The sequence below is a fragment of the Bos indicus x Bos taurus genome, chromosome 5, assembly GCF_003369695.1.
Source record: "Bos indicus x Bos taurus breed Angus x Brahman F1 hybrid chromosome 5, Bos_hybrid_MaternalHap_v2.0, whole genome shotgun sequence".
In the NCBI taxonomy this organism is placed as follows: domain Eukaryota; kingdom Metazoa; phylum Chordata; class Mammalia; order Artiodactyla; family Bovidae; genus Bos; species Bos indicus x Bos taurus.
In genome coordinates this window covers 71,784,409-71,801,418 of record NC_040080.1, presented here as the reverse complement: position 1 = coordinate 71,801,418, position 17,010 = coordinate 71,784,409, and the positions used below count along the sequence as shown (strand labels likewise).

The 17,010-nt window shown below is 43.6% G+C and overlaps 1 protein-coding gene across 4 annotated transcripts in view; it reads right to left on the bottom strand.

Moving 5' to 3' along the window:
* MSRB3 (methionine sulfoxide reductase B3) overlaps window positions 1-1,631 on the bottom strand; it is a 182,409-nt gene extending 180,778 nt beyond the window's left edge. Inside the window, exon 1 of one of the 4 annotated variants that reach the window (XM_027542452.1) lies at window positions 1,455-1,631. Coding sequence is in view for 1 of the 4 variants with exons in the window: in XM_027542451.1 (XP_027398252.1) it covers window positions 1,455-1,551 (97 nt within the window). In the remaining 3 variants the exon portion in view is untranslated. Of the gene's footprint in view, window positions 1-767; window positions 1,146-1,454 lie in introns of those variants that run through there. The other 3 variants (XM_027542451.1, XM_027542453.1, XM_027542454.1) reach the window with 3 other exon arrangements.
* Window positions 1,632-17,010: the final 15,379 nt, after the last annotated feature.

The following is a 17,010-nucleotide window of genomic DNA, read 5'->3' as shown; positions in this document are numbered from 1 at the left end:
AAAGTTACTTTTAAAGTGTAAATTTGTTAAAAATAGGTCTTTTTTAAAAAAACAATATTAATCAGAAGCAAACATGAAATTGATATTATTTAAATTAACACCAATAATCTGCACACACTAAATATTTTTTAAATCGCCTATCCATTTTATAAATTACATGAATCCTAAAGATTATTTTATAGACAAAAGTAACTTAAAAATCTACTTTGCCACCACCACTGCAAATGGAAATAGGAAGCAAAAGACCAGAGGGTGTTGAATATAATCTATACTTAGTAGAGTCAGTTTTCAACTAATTTATAAGTCTTAGGTGTTAGCCATATCTTATTTTGACAGTTTAGATTATTGGTGGCAAAAACAAGAGCAAACTAAAATTTCCGAAGAAATCTCAACTCTGAGAAGTTATATTTTCTGTTCTTCCATTCCAGATAACATTAGGCATCGAGAAGTTTTGATGACTATATACTCATCACAAATATAAAGGTTCCTGCAACTTGACATTTACCTTAAACTCTACATTTGTACTTTCAAATAATTACTTTTTATAATAATCTTATTCCACATTATTTAGAGAAAACTATCTTTAAAAATCGTCCTGTTAAGACTGCAAAATTACCTCGCTTGATAGCTTGTAGTCCTAAACCAAGTAAGGCAGGAATGGCACCTTTCGATCTTTTATAGCTGTAAACAGCCCAGGGTGAAACTTACAAACCAGACTCCGATGCCCTTTTTTTCCGCTCAAAAACAAAACAAAACAAAACTGGTACCTGGAAAACTCGGGATTTTGTTCAGTTTTGGCCTATTAGACACCAGCCGGGCCCGCGGGAGCCTGACCCCGCGGCGAGGGCGGCGGTGCGCTTCTGGGTGCGCCGCTTGTCGCCACGCGCCCGCCGCTCCTGGCGCTGTCCCCCTACTCGCCAGGCTCCCCGGCGCCCCTCCCGGACGCGCGGCGGGAGGCACGGGCCTGGATGGCCGTTCCCACGCGCCCGGGCCCGTTATCTCAGCGGCTGCTGCGCAGGAGTACCCCCCGGCCCCCGACACACACACACCTCTGCGCGGGGCAGGGGACTCCGAGGTGGTCCCCGCCGCGGACCCGCGCCCTCCGGAGCCTGAGGCGGCGTCCCTTCCCCAGCCGCCCTGCCAAGCCCCTCCCTCGGGGGCCCACGTCGGTCCAGAGCCTCCCTCCGGCTCAGGTTCGCTCCCGGGACGGGATAAGGTGTCAGCGACGCTGCCAGACGCCTCCCGTCGGCGGGGGCGAAGCCAGCCCTGACCTCCTTCTATCCGCCTCGCACCACCCGCGCCCCTCTTGGGCTCAGGAGAGGGGGGCTCCCGGCAGGAGGCTGAAGGGGGCGCTGCCGGCGCTCGCAGGGGAGCGGAGGTCGGGGTCACATCTGAACTCGGCAGGGTCCGGGCGTGAGGGCAGACAAGGGGTGGGGGAGCGAGCCCCAACTCACCGGACTGCACTGCTCCCCGGGCCGCAGCCGCGGCCAGGCAGAGGCTGAGGCAGAGGCAGAGCAAAAAGGGGCGCGGGAGGGTCCGCCGCGGGCTCATGGAAGTGCCAGGGAGCCGCCGCCGCCGCCGCCGCCGGCGCCGCTGTCCGAGCCTCCCTCCCTTCCTCCCCGGCTCCGGGCGACGGACGGGGCGGCGGGAGGCATGACGGGAAATTCCTGGGCACGGGCAGCCGAGTCCAAATATGAGCAAAGGAGACGAGCGAGGGAGGACCGCGGAGCTCGCCCGCCGCGGACGGTGCCCGCTGCCCGGGCCTCGGCAGCGGCCAGCTCCCTCCCTTCTCTGAATCCTCCTCCTCCACGGCTGCCGCCCCAAGGCCGCCGGCCGCCGGCCGCGGAGCGCGACCGGAGGTGCCCTCTGCCAGAAGTCATCCCTTTCCAGTGTTGGGGCCCAAGAGCAGAGCGGAGCACGGGTCCCGCCTAAGACCCCTGAATTAAAAGAGAGAAGAACCATCACGAGGAGACCCGACAGCTAGCCAGGGACCCGCGGGAAGGTGTCTAAGGAGTTTAAGGAGACTCCTGCGATGCGCCCCAATCAATTGCGAGCTCTGGGAGTAAAGGGATAAAAATATTTGGCAAGTGCTTCTCTTGAGTGTGGGGGGAGGCTAGAGCATAGCTGTCAGTTATGCACACACTCAGGCGCGCCATCCTACACAGAACGAACAAGCATTATTGATCTAACACACAAAACCAGCCCTCTGCATCCCAGCTGAGTGGGACCTTTACACCAGGGTGTGTGTATGGGTGTGTGTGTGCCTCGCGCTTCAGTTCAGTTCAGTTCAGTCGCTCAGTCGTGTCAGACTCTGCGACCCCATGAATCGCAGCACGCCAGGCCTCCCTGTCCATCACCAACTCCCGGAATTCACTCAGACTCACGTCCATCGAGTCAGTGATGCCGTCCAGCCATCTCATCCTCTGTCGTCCCCTTCTCTTGCCCCCAGTCCCTCCCAGCATCAGAGTCTTTTCTAATGAGTCAACTCTTCGCATGAGGTGGCCAAAGTACTGGAGTCTCAGCTTTAGCATCATTCCTTCCAAAGAAATCCCAGGGCTGATCTTCTTCAGAATGGACTGGTTGGATCTCCTTGCAGTCCAAGGGACTCTCAAGAGTCTTAGCGAGAGTTAAAAACGGGCTCTTCCCAAACTTGTATTTGAATACCATATATGGTCTTCAACCTCTTTACACTAGTTTTGTATTTCTTTCAACTTATCTGAAGGGTAGTGTTGAAATTTATTCAAAAGGTACTACCTTTATTCAAAAGTGTCAAGCCCAGTGTTTAATAATAGGCCTAAGCCAATAGTGGCTTGACTTTTCTTTGGCACTGATTACTGCCAGCAATCAAGGCCAAATGACCTTAGCTTTACAAGAGGACATAATGATGTCTAATTACTTCTTTTTTTTTTTTTTTTACACTGGCACTAATGGGACAGGCCCTGAAGATGTAGGATTATGTAATTATTTATAACCATTGTGATATGCTACAGAAATGATTAACTGATGGAAAATACTTAAGGGGTAAAAGTCAAACAGATTTAGAGGGTGGATTACTCTAACATGACCTAAAGTACAGTAATTTGTACATCACACTATTTGTTTGAAAATGCTATATTTGAAAATTAGAAACTTTATTTCAAAACAAATTCAGTTCTGGCATAGTATTAAGGCCCTGTATGCCAAAAACCAATCCACTGGCAAGTGGTTCCCCTTAAATCATCTGGTACTGAGAAACACCACATCCCATGAGTTATTCCTGGAAAATGGGCAGATTTCATCCTTAATGTACTAGCAGTGATAATGAGATGAAGGTCAGATAACCTAAGTAAACTAACAGTAAATAAACTGTAAAACAGTATATTAGGGATTTAAAGGACACATGGTATTATTCAATTTAAGTATCTAGAAGTGGGGTATCCGAAGGGGAATATTCAGGAAACTCTTTAAGTTTCCCTCCCTTTCCTCTTTTTTATATATTTTGTATTATATAAGCACTTCTCGTTTCATATTCACTTTTTATTTCCCCCACAGCCTGTTAGTGCAGGAGATACAAGAGACATGGGTTTGATCCCTGGATTGGGAATATCGCCTGGAGAAGGGAATAGCAACCCTCTCCAGTATTCTTACCGAGAAAATCCCATGGGCAGATGAGCCTGGCAGCTACAATCCATAGGGTCACAAAGTCAGATACAACTGAAGTGACTTAGCACACACCCCCCACAACATGTAGTATAATTCTTTGCCCATAGTTTAAATGTTTGTTTAAAAACAAAAGTAAAATGAGCACATTTTGTAGACTGATGTACAGGAGCTCCCTAAGTGTAGAGAAAAGCTTGTTTCAAGGGATTGTAATAATTTTGTCTATATTTAAAATATTTTAGTTGACCTTAAGCACAAAATTACATAAAATTACAAAGAATGCAGTATAACACTGCCTGTTACTATAAGTGGAGGGTTGATTAATTCTGTCAACTGCTGACTTGACAGAGATATTAGCAGCTGTTCTAAAAGCTTGAATAAATACATTAAAGAGGAAAGGAAAGAACAGAAGTTCCTGAGTACATAGTAAGTGCCTGTCACTGTGCTAGTTGTTTTACACACGGCATTTTATTTAAATCTTCCAAATATCTTTGAGCTTTTTATTTTTTGTCCCTATTTTACAGATAAGAAGAGGCATAGATAAGTAAATTATGCTATCAGGAAGGGATAAAGTAGTATTGGAATTCAAATCTCATTCCAAAGGCTGCATATACTCTTTCTACTCTTCTAATCTGCCCCATTTTCTCTACATTAGGGGGGAAAAAAAAATGAGGTTTTCAAAAACTGTATTCATTGAGTTCTTGTGGTTTTAAGTAACTAGTGTGCACTCAGGTTACCTCAAGTAACAAGGGTAAAGAAAACATGTGGAAATAAGGCCAGAGACTTAACCGGCTTGTCAGGTCATCCTTTGTGAGCCTGGGGTGGGGGCCTGTGCCTTTGATGGGTACCAGAAACAGGAAACTTACCGCCCTCTGGCCACACTCCTATGAGTTTTGTAGTTTAAATCATCTATTTCCCAACAGTTTCTCTGTTACTATAATCTTAATGACGATCATGTTAATATATGACTTTAAACTATGTTTGCTTTTGATATGTGCAGGGCCCTGTGGGGGCTCCTGGGCACAGGCCTTTGTGTCCAGTGTTTCTTTGATTATAGGAAACAGCCTTCATTCACCCTCTGTGACCTTCCCTGAGTTCCAATGGGCATACCCAAGCAGTTTTTAACTAGGGAAGGGAGAGGATAGTTGACCAAGGAGAAACAAACTGTCAAGAGCAGCCTTGGAGCAAGGTCCTGGGTCCCCATCAATACACACAACAATATCTCTGAGCTGTTTTGCAGATACGGAAACCCCCTCCAGGTGGGAAAAGTTGAGGATTAACAATGGTATATTGCCCACAAGCATGTAGACCCCAGACCAGTTGGACCTGAAGGTTGACAATGTGGACTCTACTTAACTCACCACCAACCCATCAGAAGAAGGTCTACGAGCTGATCACACCCTCTTTGCACAATTACTATAAAAACTTACCACAGTCTTCCTCAAATTGGGACACTTGGTTTGAGGGCATAGGCCTGCTGTGTCCCCCTTCACCTGGCAAAGAAATCTGCTTAGTCACTCAGTTGTGTCCGACTCTTTTGTGAGCCCATGGACCGTAGCCCACCAGGCTCCTCTGTCCGTTGGATTTTCCAGACAAGAGTACTGGGGTGGGTTGCCCTTTCCTTCTCCAGATTTTCCCGACCCAGGGCTCAAACGTGCATCTCCTGCATGTGTCTCCTACACCGCAGGCAGATTCTTTACCACTGTGCACTCTAGATACTCTTTGTAACCCTCTCCCCAAACTCTGTTTTCGAGATTTGATTCCACACTATGTACAGAGAAGCTGAGCTTTCGGCATCACTTTTAAGACAAAACTCTCAGAGGAGGTAACTGCTTCCTCTATTTATTATGTATATATTACAGGGGTGCCTCACGCACCCCAGTGGTGTGCTAGTAAATATTTAACAACCAGATCTGGAGGAAGGAAGCCTGAATTGTGCAAAAGCCAATTTATGTGGATGTCAATACTCCCAGCAATCTGAGTCTCTGGAGTCAAAGCTGAGAAGAGATGTGCTCAACCAGCTCTTCGCCCGCATGAGCCAGCCCATCTCGCCACTCCCCAACTCCTTGTTAATGTCTTCCAAACACAGCAAAATTCAAGTTATACAATCACAGATCCTTCTGCTCCTGCTCCCACTGTTAGTCGCTCAGTCGTGTCCAACTCTCTGCCACCCCATGGATTGTAGCTGGCCAGGCTCCTCTGTCCATGGCATTCTCCAGGCAAGAATATTGGAGTGGGTTGCCATTCCCTTCTCCAGGGGATCTTCCCAACCCAGCGACTGAACCCAGGTTTCCCACATTGCCGGCAGATTCTTTACCATCTGAGTCACCAGGGAAGCCCACTACCAGCTGCCAGTTCTCTAGAGCTCATAATCAAATGCCCTGGAGGGGAGAGTTTGATTCTATCACTACTGTCTCTCTTGGGGAAAGCTCTTGTATGAGGTTATCTCATAAGCCACTGAGCCAGGTGCCCCTCCTACTTCTTCAGCTGTCGCTAAGATGGAAGGCTCAGAGGGGACATGGCATGGTCACCTGTTCTGAAGAAACAGACTGGCGACTTCCCTGGTGATCCATGGTTAAGAATCCACCTTCCAATACAGGGAGTGCAGGTTTAGTCCTCGGTCAGGGAACTAAGATCCCACATGCTGAGGGGCAACTAAGCCTGTGGGCTCTTGAGCCCACATGACATAACTAGAGAAAAGCCCAAGCACCACAGCTGAGACCCAACATGGCCAAAAGGAAGAAGGAAGCAGACTGTGTTGCTGCCTTTTTAGGGGGTTGAATCTGGGGCAGCCTCTTGAAAAGGAGTCTGTAAGCACGGCAGGCATTCAAGCTACAATCTCTCTGACGTACTGTTCTCACCTCTTTAATGAAATGCCCTCAGCCATTCTGCAAAGCTTTGAGACAGCCCCCACATCATATACCCAAAAGAACATCTTGGGTAGACGCAAACAGAAAATGGACACATTCAACCTAATATTATTCAAAAGTCCCAGGCAGGGTGAGAAACCTAGTTAGCTCAATTCAATGAGCATTTATCAAATATATTATTTATCAACTATATTATCCATATAGTCAAAGTTATGGTTTTTCCAGTAGTCACGTACAGATGTGAGAGTTGGACCATAAAGAAAGGCTGAATGCTGAAGAATTGAAGCTTTCAAACTGTGGTGCTGGAGAAGACTCTTGAGAGTCCCTTGGACACCGAGGAGAGGAAACCAGCCCATCCTAAAGGAAATCAACCCTGAATATTTATTGAAAGGACTGATGCTGAAGCTGAAGCTCCAGCACTTTGGCCACCTGATGGGAAGAACTGACTCATTAGAAAAGACCTTGATGCTGGGAAAAATTGAGGGCAGGAGGAGAAGGGGCTGACAGAGGATGAGATGGTTGGATGACATCACTGACTCAATGGACATGAATTTGAGCAAACTCCGGAAGATAGTGATGGACAGGGAAGCATGGCCTACTGCAGTCCATGGGGTCGCAGAGTTGGATACAACTTAGACTGAACAGCAACAGTTGTTCTAAACCACTAACGATCAATTGGAAAGTAAGGAAATTACTTCATAGGAGGGTGTAACAGACTCCCCAGAAGAAACTTCACTCAATCTAAACTCGCAATATTCTGCTTTCTTATCTTGCAAAGTAGAATGCTGTCACTCTCAGCCTTGCTGAGAAGTTTTACACTCTTAGCCCTGATGAGAAGTTTTACATGGAAGTATGCCCCCATGCCTCAAGATGTTGCAGTGGGAAAAGAGTTGAGAACTCTTCTCAGCAATGTGAAGGACACAGACTCAATGCTGACTGGCTAAGGGAGACACCAAACATTTTCTTAGATTCTGAGGAAGGATTCCCACTTCCACGACACCCTCCCAGCCCCCAGTCATCAAAGGCACTAAAACGACAAGAACTCTTAGACAGAAGACTGAGTTAAAGTGGGTATTTTCCTTCTTCTCTTGGTAAAATGGTTTGCCTGCATCTGAAACGGTATTTGTAAATTGTTCCCATTGAGGCCATCCCTTTCTCTGATTAATTCTGAAGAGATCTGAAGAATGCATTCCCATGATTAATGTGCTGCCCGAATCTATCAGCTTTGGCTGTGGATACGCTACAACAAGTAATAAATATTTAACAACAAGACTTTCAATATTGTAGAGAATTAAGCAATCCTCTCTAGACGAGCAAAGCGTCTTGGCTTTTGGCAAGATTGTATCACATAAAGCAGCATATGCAAAGTCAACTACACACACAGAATAAGGAGGCCGGAAGAGAGGGACAAACTTTTTAGTTGGTACAGGAAGATTCTGACAGGAGACTTGCTCCTGCTTTTTCACTCAGCCTGTTCCTGAGTGCTTCTGATATCCAAGGCACCTCACCCCATGGGTGTGTGTCCAGTGTTCAAAGGTGTGGTGTTTTCCACACAACTTACCCCTAACCAGCACTTTGATGTGTTGTTCATCCAAAGTGGCTCCAACAGAAGGTAGAGGAAACCCTGGCTATGTTGGGCTTCCTGGGAAATGGTATTTTGCCCTCCAAAACGGTGCTACATTCCAGGGTTTTCTGCAGTAGTTTTACCTTTGCCATTAAAGCTTCTGGGACAGTGGGTAAGTTACTTAATTACTCTAAGCCTTGATATTCTTTTTTCTCTGTGTAATGGAAAAATAAAGATACCTACCACATGATGTTTAGCCCTTAGCCTCATGCTAGCAAATGGTAAACCCTTAATAAATATCAATGTAGTACTAATGTTATTAACTTCTGTAGTTGCTCACTAACCTTCAGTTACCACAAAGCCACTCTGCCTTTAAGCCTTATCTAATATGATTTCCTCTGAAATGACTCATAGTTTCTCTTCCCAGCTGAGAGTCCTACATTTGTATCCATAATCACCTCTTAAGGAAGTCTGTTCAGATTTAGTAATCCTGTCAACACATATTTTCTTCAAATTTACATTTTATATTCATACCCAAGGTTACTAATAATAACTATGTTTTCAAATATATTTTTAACTTTCTCAATAAGATTAGAAGGCTACACAGGATTCCTCAAACTGTTTTGTGAAAACCAGTTTTAGAATTGCCATCAAAAAATATAATACATTTTTAAAAATAGCTTCAACACAGGAAAATCATCTTTGCATTCATTCATTCATTCAACAAACGTTTATTGAATGCTTTTTATATGCTGGATAGACAATAAACAAGATAAACCAGTAAAATATTTAGTATGCTAGTGATAAACTGCCAATAAGAGAAATAAGGCAGGAAAGGTTGCTGAAAGTGTTGGCATTGTAACATTAAAGACATGGAAGAAAAAGGAAGCCGTGTGTGTGGTGTCTGGGAGAGGGGAAATGGCATGTGAGAAGGCCATGTCCACAGCAGAGTCAGGCCTGCCTCATAGGAGGACCATCCAGGAGAAAAGGCTGCCAAGGAGTGTAGGGGGAAAGTTAGAAAACGTGGCCTGAGAGGGAACTATGTAGGATCTTTTGAGTCCTTGCAAGGACTTTGGCTTTTATTGTGAGTGAGAAGGGAAGCTACTGTAGGGTTTTGAGTTTTGAAATGATCTGACGTCCTTTGGCTGTCCTGTTAAGGAGTGCAGAGACAGAAAGGGGAGCAGTTAGGAGGGTCCTGATAATAATCCAGGCAAGAGGTGATGGTGATTTGGGAGTAGGGAGGAAGCAGTGAAAGTGGTGAAGAGTGATCTGGTCTCAGAGAAATCTGGATAGAGGAGGCCACAAGATTTGCTGACAGACCGAGTGTAGATTGTGAAAGAAAGAGCAGTTGAGAATGCCTCTATACTTTTTTCCTTTTTTGGCTGAGCGTTGTGGAATTACCATTTCCTAAACTATGGATGACCTAGAAGGAGGTGGTGGGGTGGTATATTAAATGCTCGGTTTTGGGCATGTTAAGTTGGAAATGCCTGTTAGACACAGAAGACTATGTTCATCTAGAGCAGTAAATATGAAAATTGCATTTATAGGAGAATGTCTGGGCTGCAGGTAGCATAGAGAACAACTATGAGAGATCATGAGAAGTCCCCAGACTGATTTTTTTTTTAAGCCAGCAGAACCACTAAGAAGGTGAGGCTTGGGACATCCCTGGAGGTCCAGTGGTTAAGACTCCAACCTCCCTATTTAGCGGGGCATGGGTTCGATTCCTGGTCAGGGAACTATGATCCCACAAGCTGCACTCCTGGCCAAAAGAGAGAAAAGAAAAAAGTAAGTGAGGCTGTTAAAGAGGTAGCAGAAAAATAAATACCATAAAGAGACCTAGGAGGCAACAGAAGCTTTTCTTTTTTTTTTCTCTTTCTTCAATTTATATGCTTAGAATATATTATTTGTGGAAAAGGACAAAAATTTAGAACCAAAATAGATGAATCACCATATAAAGTTATATCCTTTTTATGCTTGAGTAAACTGAAGCGACTTAGCAGCAGCAGCAGCAGCAAACATAAAATCTTAAAGATGATTTTATTTTGTGACTTATAAATCGACTCTGAAACCTACCCTGAAAAATAGTCTCTAGATTTCTGAGGAATCGCAGCTCTGGAATACAAGTACTGCTGTGACCACACTGTAAAGTTAGTGCTATAGGCCAAATGGTCAAACCCCCCATCTTTGTGACGTGTGAAGGACAGCTAAATGATAAGCCTACCACACAGCTCGGGGAATAACGACATCTCTTTAGAGACGGAGAGGAAGTTTTGTGAGGCTCAACAATATACAAAGTGGCTTTAAAACTGTTGTTTAAAATATTGTACAAAGTTTTTAAAGCTGTACTGCTCTACTTAGTCACTCAGTCATGTACGATTCTGCGACCCTTCGGACTGTAGCCCATCAGAGTCCGCTGTCCATGGGCTTTTCCAGCCAAGAATGCTGGAGTGGGTTGCCATTTTCCTCCTCCAGGGGATCTTCCTGTCCCAGGGCTTCGAACCCTGTGCCTCCTGCATTGCAGGTGGATTCTTTACCCATTGAACCATCCGGGAAGCCATTTTTAAAGCTGGTGATCTAAAAGTGGAAAGAGAAACAAACTTGCAGTTGGCAGATTTCTCCTCAAACCCTGGCTGTGCCACATGACAGTTGTGCAGGACTTAACAGTTCACATCTCTGGGATTTGGTTACTTTATCTTTAAAATGAAGTAATCCCTGCTCTGCCTATTCTGCAAAATGCTGGTGGAAGTCGAATGATTTAACAAGGGAGATTTTAACACGCTGATGTCTAAAGCAAAAGTCATGACTGAGGCAAGGTGCATTTTTCTAAATTTATCCACTTTTGCTTCTTTGTATAAGCCACAGTTCTCTACCTAGCCTGAATATACCACATTCAGATCCCAATTGAAAAAATAAAAGATCCTCTAAGGAAAATGCATATACCCACAAACCCACATAGTTTGGTATGCGATTAATTGTACACTGACTGAAAATCAGGGTTTTTTAAAAAATCTTTTTACTTTTTATTGGAGTTTAGCCAATTAACAATTGTTGTGATACTTTCAGGTGAACAGCAAAGGGATTCAGCCATACATATACATGTTTCCATTCTCCCCCAACCCCAACTCCCCTTCATCCAGGCTGCCACATACCACTGGGCAGAGCTCCATGTGCTCTACAGTAGGTCCTTGTTGGTTATCCATTTTAAATATAGCAGTGGATACAAGTCCATCCAAAACTCCCTAACTATCCCTTCTCCTCATCCTTCTCCCTGGCAAACATAAGTTCATTCTCTGTGAGTCTATTTCTTTTTATTATCATTTCTTTTAGAAAATCACTTTGGAAAGAAACAGGAGTCATTGTGATTTCTTATGTGGAAGAGAAACCTAATGAAAGTAGCATCTAAAAAACTTTTAGTGTGTAGCAGGCTATGGGATAGATCAGTAGAGGAGAGCAGTGTTGGGAAGGCAACCCAGGCAGATGCAGAAACCCAAGCTTGAGGTAATGAGAGCCCCTAGTCTAAGACGGTAGCTGTGAGACGAGAGATGAACAAGGAGATATGATAAGAAAAGAAGTGCCAGATAAAAAAACACAGGATGCCCAGATTTTTGAATTCTAGATAAACACCAAATAATTGTTTAGTATATCCTAAATATTCCATGGCACATACTTACACTAAAACATTATTCATGGTTTATCTGAAATTCCATTTTAACTATGCATCCTTTATTTTTATTTGCTATGTCTGGCAATCTTAGAGAGAAACTGGTGAACTTATTGCTACCCTAATCCCCATGTTTCTGAGGCATATTCTGAAACAACAACAAAAACTTGGGCAGCGTGACCACTATGAAATGAAGAGAGTCATATAGAGCTAGTTCCAGCTGCTCTACAGATCCTAAAGAGATCAATAAATATATGAAACGGTTCGTTACAGACCTATTTGTTTTCCAGACAGGAAAGTTACTAATATTGTGGCTATACTCTATTCTCAATATATGAGTTTTGTACTATGCAGTACAATCTATGTGAATGTGTACGCACATGTGTGTGTGTTTAAGGTACGGGCTAATCAGCGAAACAGCCACAGGCTTACAGTTGCCCTGGAGAGAACATTGAATAAGAAACGTGAATTGGAGAACCGACAGTCCATCCATCATTTCCTGAACCCACAGTCCATCCATCATCTCCTACACACACACACACACACACAACCATGTGCACGTGAGACTGGGCCAGGGAGTTTTTCCCTATGCAGCCCAAACCCCTGGTCTGTCTTGACTGGACAGTGTGTGGTATGAGTGGGAAGGAAGAAGTTTAGACAACAAGGTCCCTTTCAAGTAAAAGTAGGAACAGTTGAAAGATTCAAAGCAGGAAATCTATTTGAAGTGGTGTTACAAACCCAAAGCCAGGAGCATTCAAGGTGACTTTCTCCATCTAAAAGCTTAAGACCTCTAAGGTTTTCTCTCCTGGGTAATGCAGGTGAAAATCCAAAACAGAGCTGCCGAAGTTTAACCCTTCTCTCTCCTACTTTGTAATTTTGTCCTGAAATTATCTTTACTAGGTCCTAGTGTCTCACTCTGTGGAGGCTGAAAAGTCATGATAGCAAGGAGAAAGAGGTCTGGTTTCAATCCACTTTTGCAGATATGGGGCAGACTAGGATTCACAACTGATGATCAACAGTACCCAAGAACGGCCCCCCGTGAAACTGGAGACCACAAAAAGCCCACAGCCCATACCTCTGGAGAGCGTTTTGGAGAAGACAGGTGGAGGCAAATAAGGCCAAACCTCATGACTGGTCCATGACTGCCCCTGAGCAAAAGTGAGTCTTGCAAATTTGGGAGTAATAGAGGCAGGATTTGGATATCGACTGAACTCTTATCAGTGATAGAGAACTTAGAAAAGGAGCCTAGATTCTTCTTTTGTGATCCCCCATGGTGTGATGAATGCTCAGTAAATGTTGTTGACTGATTCTTTTTAAACTGGGCCTGGGAGGAGGAGTTTGAGGTTTGAAGGGGAAGATTGGAGACAGTTAAGGAAGAATTCATGTACATTCAACTCCTATAGAAAAAACAAAAAGCAGCCTTTCCAGGTTGCTCAGTGGTAAAAGAATCTGCCTGCCAATGCAGGAGACGTGGGTTCAATCCCTGGGTCGGGACAATCCCCTGGAGTAGGAAATGGCAACCCAATCCAGTATTCTTGCCTGGATATCCCATGGACAGAGGAGCCTGGTGGGTCCATAGGGTTGCAAAGAGTGGGACACAACTGAACACAGCACAGCAGCAGTGGGGGGTGGGGGGCTGGGGGAGCAAACGCAAGGTTTAGAAGGGGAAGTTGGGGGATGATTAAGGAAGAATTAAGTGTGTTCAACTCTCACAAAGAAAACAAATTGACCAAATGAAAACTATTAGCCACTTAACTTTACACAGTTGTGTAAAAAGAAAAAGAAAAAAATTTAGTTCCTTCTAAGGCAATGGCAACCCACTCCAGTACTCTTGCCTGGAAAATCCCATGGACGGAGGAGCCTGGTGGGCTGCAGTCTGTGGGGTCACTAGGAGTCGGACACGACTGAGTGACTTCACTTTCCCTTTTCACTTTCATGCATTGGAGAAGGAAATGGCAACCCACTCCAGTGTTCTTGTCTGGAGAATCCCAGGGACAGGAGAGCCTGGTGGGCTGCCATCTATGGGGTCGCACAGAGTTGGACATGACTGAAGCAACTTAGCATGCATGCATGCATGCACTGGAGAAGGAAATGGCAACACACTCCAGTATTCTTGCCCGGAGAATCCCAGGGACAGAGGAGCCTGGTGGACTGCCGTCTATGGGGTCGCACAGAGTTGGACACGACTGAAGTGACTTAGCAGTAGCAAAAACCATTATACGTATGTGTGTGTGTGTGTGTGTATGGATATATTGCTGCCTCATCTTGGTTGCGTTTGCAGTGTCCTTCACTGCAGTGGGCACAGGGACTATCTAGTTGGGCCTTGAAGCTCTGGAGCCAGGCTCAGGAGTTGCAGTGTGTGGGCTTAGTTGCTTTGTAGCATGTGGGGTCTTAGTTCCCCAGAGACTGCACCTATGTTCCCTGCATTGCAAGGCAGATACTTAACCACTGGATCACCAGGGAAGTCCCATAAAAACCATTTTATTCAGTTCCCACTGGTAACAATTACAACTGGGATTACAAGTAAAAATGGCTAGCATTAATGAAAACATGTATCACAACCGTAGCTCTGAAAACTCAAGATATTTAGTGGAAAGAACTCCTAAAGATACATCTGAGTGTTTAAAGTAAAAGCAAAACATGAACAAAAACATTTTCCAAAGGAATCAAATGAGGCTCAGCTAATTTCATGTCACTTAACATCAATAAGGAAAAATACATTGAAAAATCTATACATTATGTAAGCAATGATCTTATTAGTATAACAAAGAATGAAATAGCTCTTAACTATTTTCAACTTTGCCTCTAAAATTCCTTTCATCTGATGGCAGAACATATTATTTCCTGTTCTTATTATACTCTGTGGGAAGTAGCACACCCATTTTAATGTCACTTTTCCCCTGTATCAACATTTATGGGAGGAATTATTTTTGTGCTCTCAAGGTTGATATCTCAGATCCAGAAGTCATGTGGCAATGGATCTCAAACTTAAATATGAGAATACCTGGAGAACTTGTTACTATCCTGAGAGCTCTCCTACATACAGTGATTCAGGTCTGGTGAGGGATTCAGAAATCTGCATTTCTAACAAGCATCCCAAATGATTCTAAGACAGGTCTTCCATAGATCTTGCCCTGATTTAAGCAACCAGAGTAATTTTCGTGTCTACTTTCCAACTGCAGAGGATAAGTTTTAAACTCTTATTTTCTATATGCCCATAAGAGGTGGAAAGATTACAGGAAAATACATGAGTATAAATAACACATCTTTCATGACCTTTACAGGGAACTCAAATAACTGTAATTTTTGATTTACAATAAGTTTTGAAATGAGGCACTTCAAGATTCTGAGTTGCTTCATGAGTCATCAGTGATTAATCTTTCCATAGTTTTAACCCTGTGAATTTTTTTTTTTGAAAACTGGTTATTTTTGAATCAGGTTCTAGCTCCTAGGTGAGTGGAATATTAAAATTTTCAAGGCATATCTTTAAAAATTACTCCAGGTAAATAGTAATTTTCTTACCAATTTCTCGAATATTAGAATATGATATACTTTATGATGTACAGTTCACCCGTGAATCACACAGGTTTTGGGTGGTGATCCTCTGTGCAGTCAAAAATACAAGTATAACTTATAATCAACCCTACCTATATTTGATTCCTCAGTATCTGTGGTTTTGCATTGGCCAATTTAACCTGTCATGAATCAGGTAGTACTGTAGTTCTTACTATTGAAAAAAATCTGAGCATAAGTGGACCCATGCAGTTCAAATCCATATGAAAGTTCAACTGAACTTTATTTTTTTCTACATACAATGAAAATAGCATACTTCTACAAACATGTAAATTTCATAGGGTAATATTTATTCCACTTATCTTCATATATAAGGTTCTGTTTTATAACCCAGTAATATATTTATTTATTTATTTATTTCTGGGTGTGCCGGGTCTTCGTTACTGCTCACAGAACTTCTCTAGTTGCAGTGCACAGGCTCCTCACTGTGGTGGCTTTTCTTGGATCAGGGCACAGGCACTGGGGGCACGAACTTCAGTAATTGCAGCACGTGGTCTCAGTTGTGGCCCAGACTTAGTTGCTCCAGAGCATGTGGAGTTCCCCTGGACCAGGGATAAAACCTGTGATCCCTGCATTGGCAGGTAGATTCCTATCCACTGGGCCACCAGGGAAGTCCCTAAATAGTGTTTTAAGTATATTCAGCTGCCTTTGGGGAAAACCAAGGAAAGTGATTTTGATTTTTCCATGTTATTAAAGCATGGTGGGAGGCTTCCCAGGTGGCTCAGTGGTGAAGAATTTGCCTGCCAATGCAGGAGACACAGGTTCGATCCCTGGGTCAGGAAGATCCCTTGAAGGGGGAAATGGTAATCCACTCCTGTATTCTTGCTTGGAGAATCCAATGGACAGAGGAACCTGGCAGGCTACAGTCCATGGGGTCACAAGAGTCAGACATGACTTAGCAACTAAACAACAACCAGTGGTTAGAACTCCATGTATACACTGCTGAAGGGCACAGGTTCAATCCCTGGTTGAGGAAATGAGGTCCCACAAGCTGGACAGTGTAGCCAAAAAAAAAAAAGAGAAAACAACCCTTTCTCAAACATTCTTTCCTGCTTCATAGTACCTCCTGTGTTAATGTCTGTGTTTGCCACTGTCTTACAGATTGTCATTCAAAAATACAATGCAAGTGCAATGAAAATTGACTATGAAGAGAACTTGCAAGTCTCACAAAATATGTAGCATTTCATGAAATTGATATAGATGATGGGAAACTGTTCAAGCCATGAGCAGAGCCATAGACTGTGTCAATCAGTCCAACTAGCTATTAAAGTTGACAAGAACAAAAGGTCAAAGATACAAGATTTGACTAGAAGATACTCTTACAAAAATGGATGAAATCTGGGATGTTTTGTAAAATGATTCAATTATGGAACAGCCAACATGAAGTGAAGATTATCATTCCATGTTTCTAATGGTTTTGTCAAAAAACATTTCTAAGAGTTAAAATATAAGTTAACTATAAGAAAGTAAGGTTTTTTTGTAGTCTTAGCAAAAAATTTCAAGTTAAAAGTTCTAGTGAAACTACTTATGAAAATTTGGTCCCCCTTAAATACATTTACGGAGAAGGCAATGGCACCCCACTCAAGTACTCTTGCCTGGAAAATTCCATGGATGAAGGAGCCTGGTAGGCTGTAGTCCATGGGGTCCCTAAGAGTCAGATACGACTGAGCAACTTCACTTTCACTTTTCACTTTCATGCATTG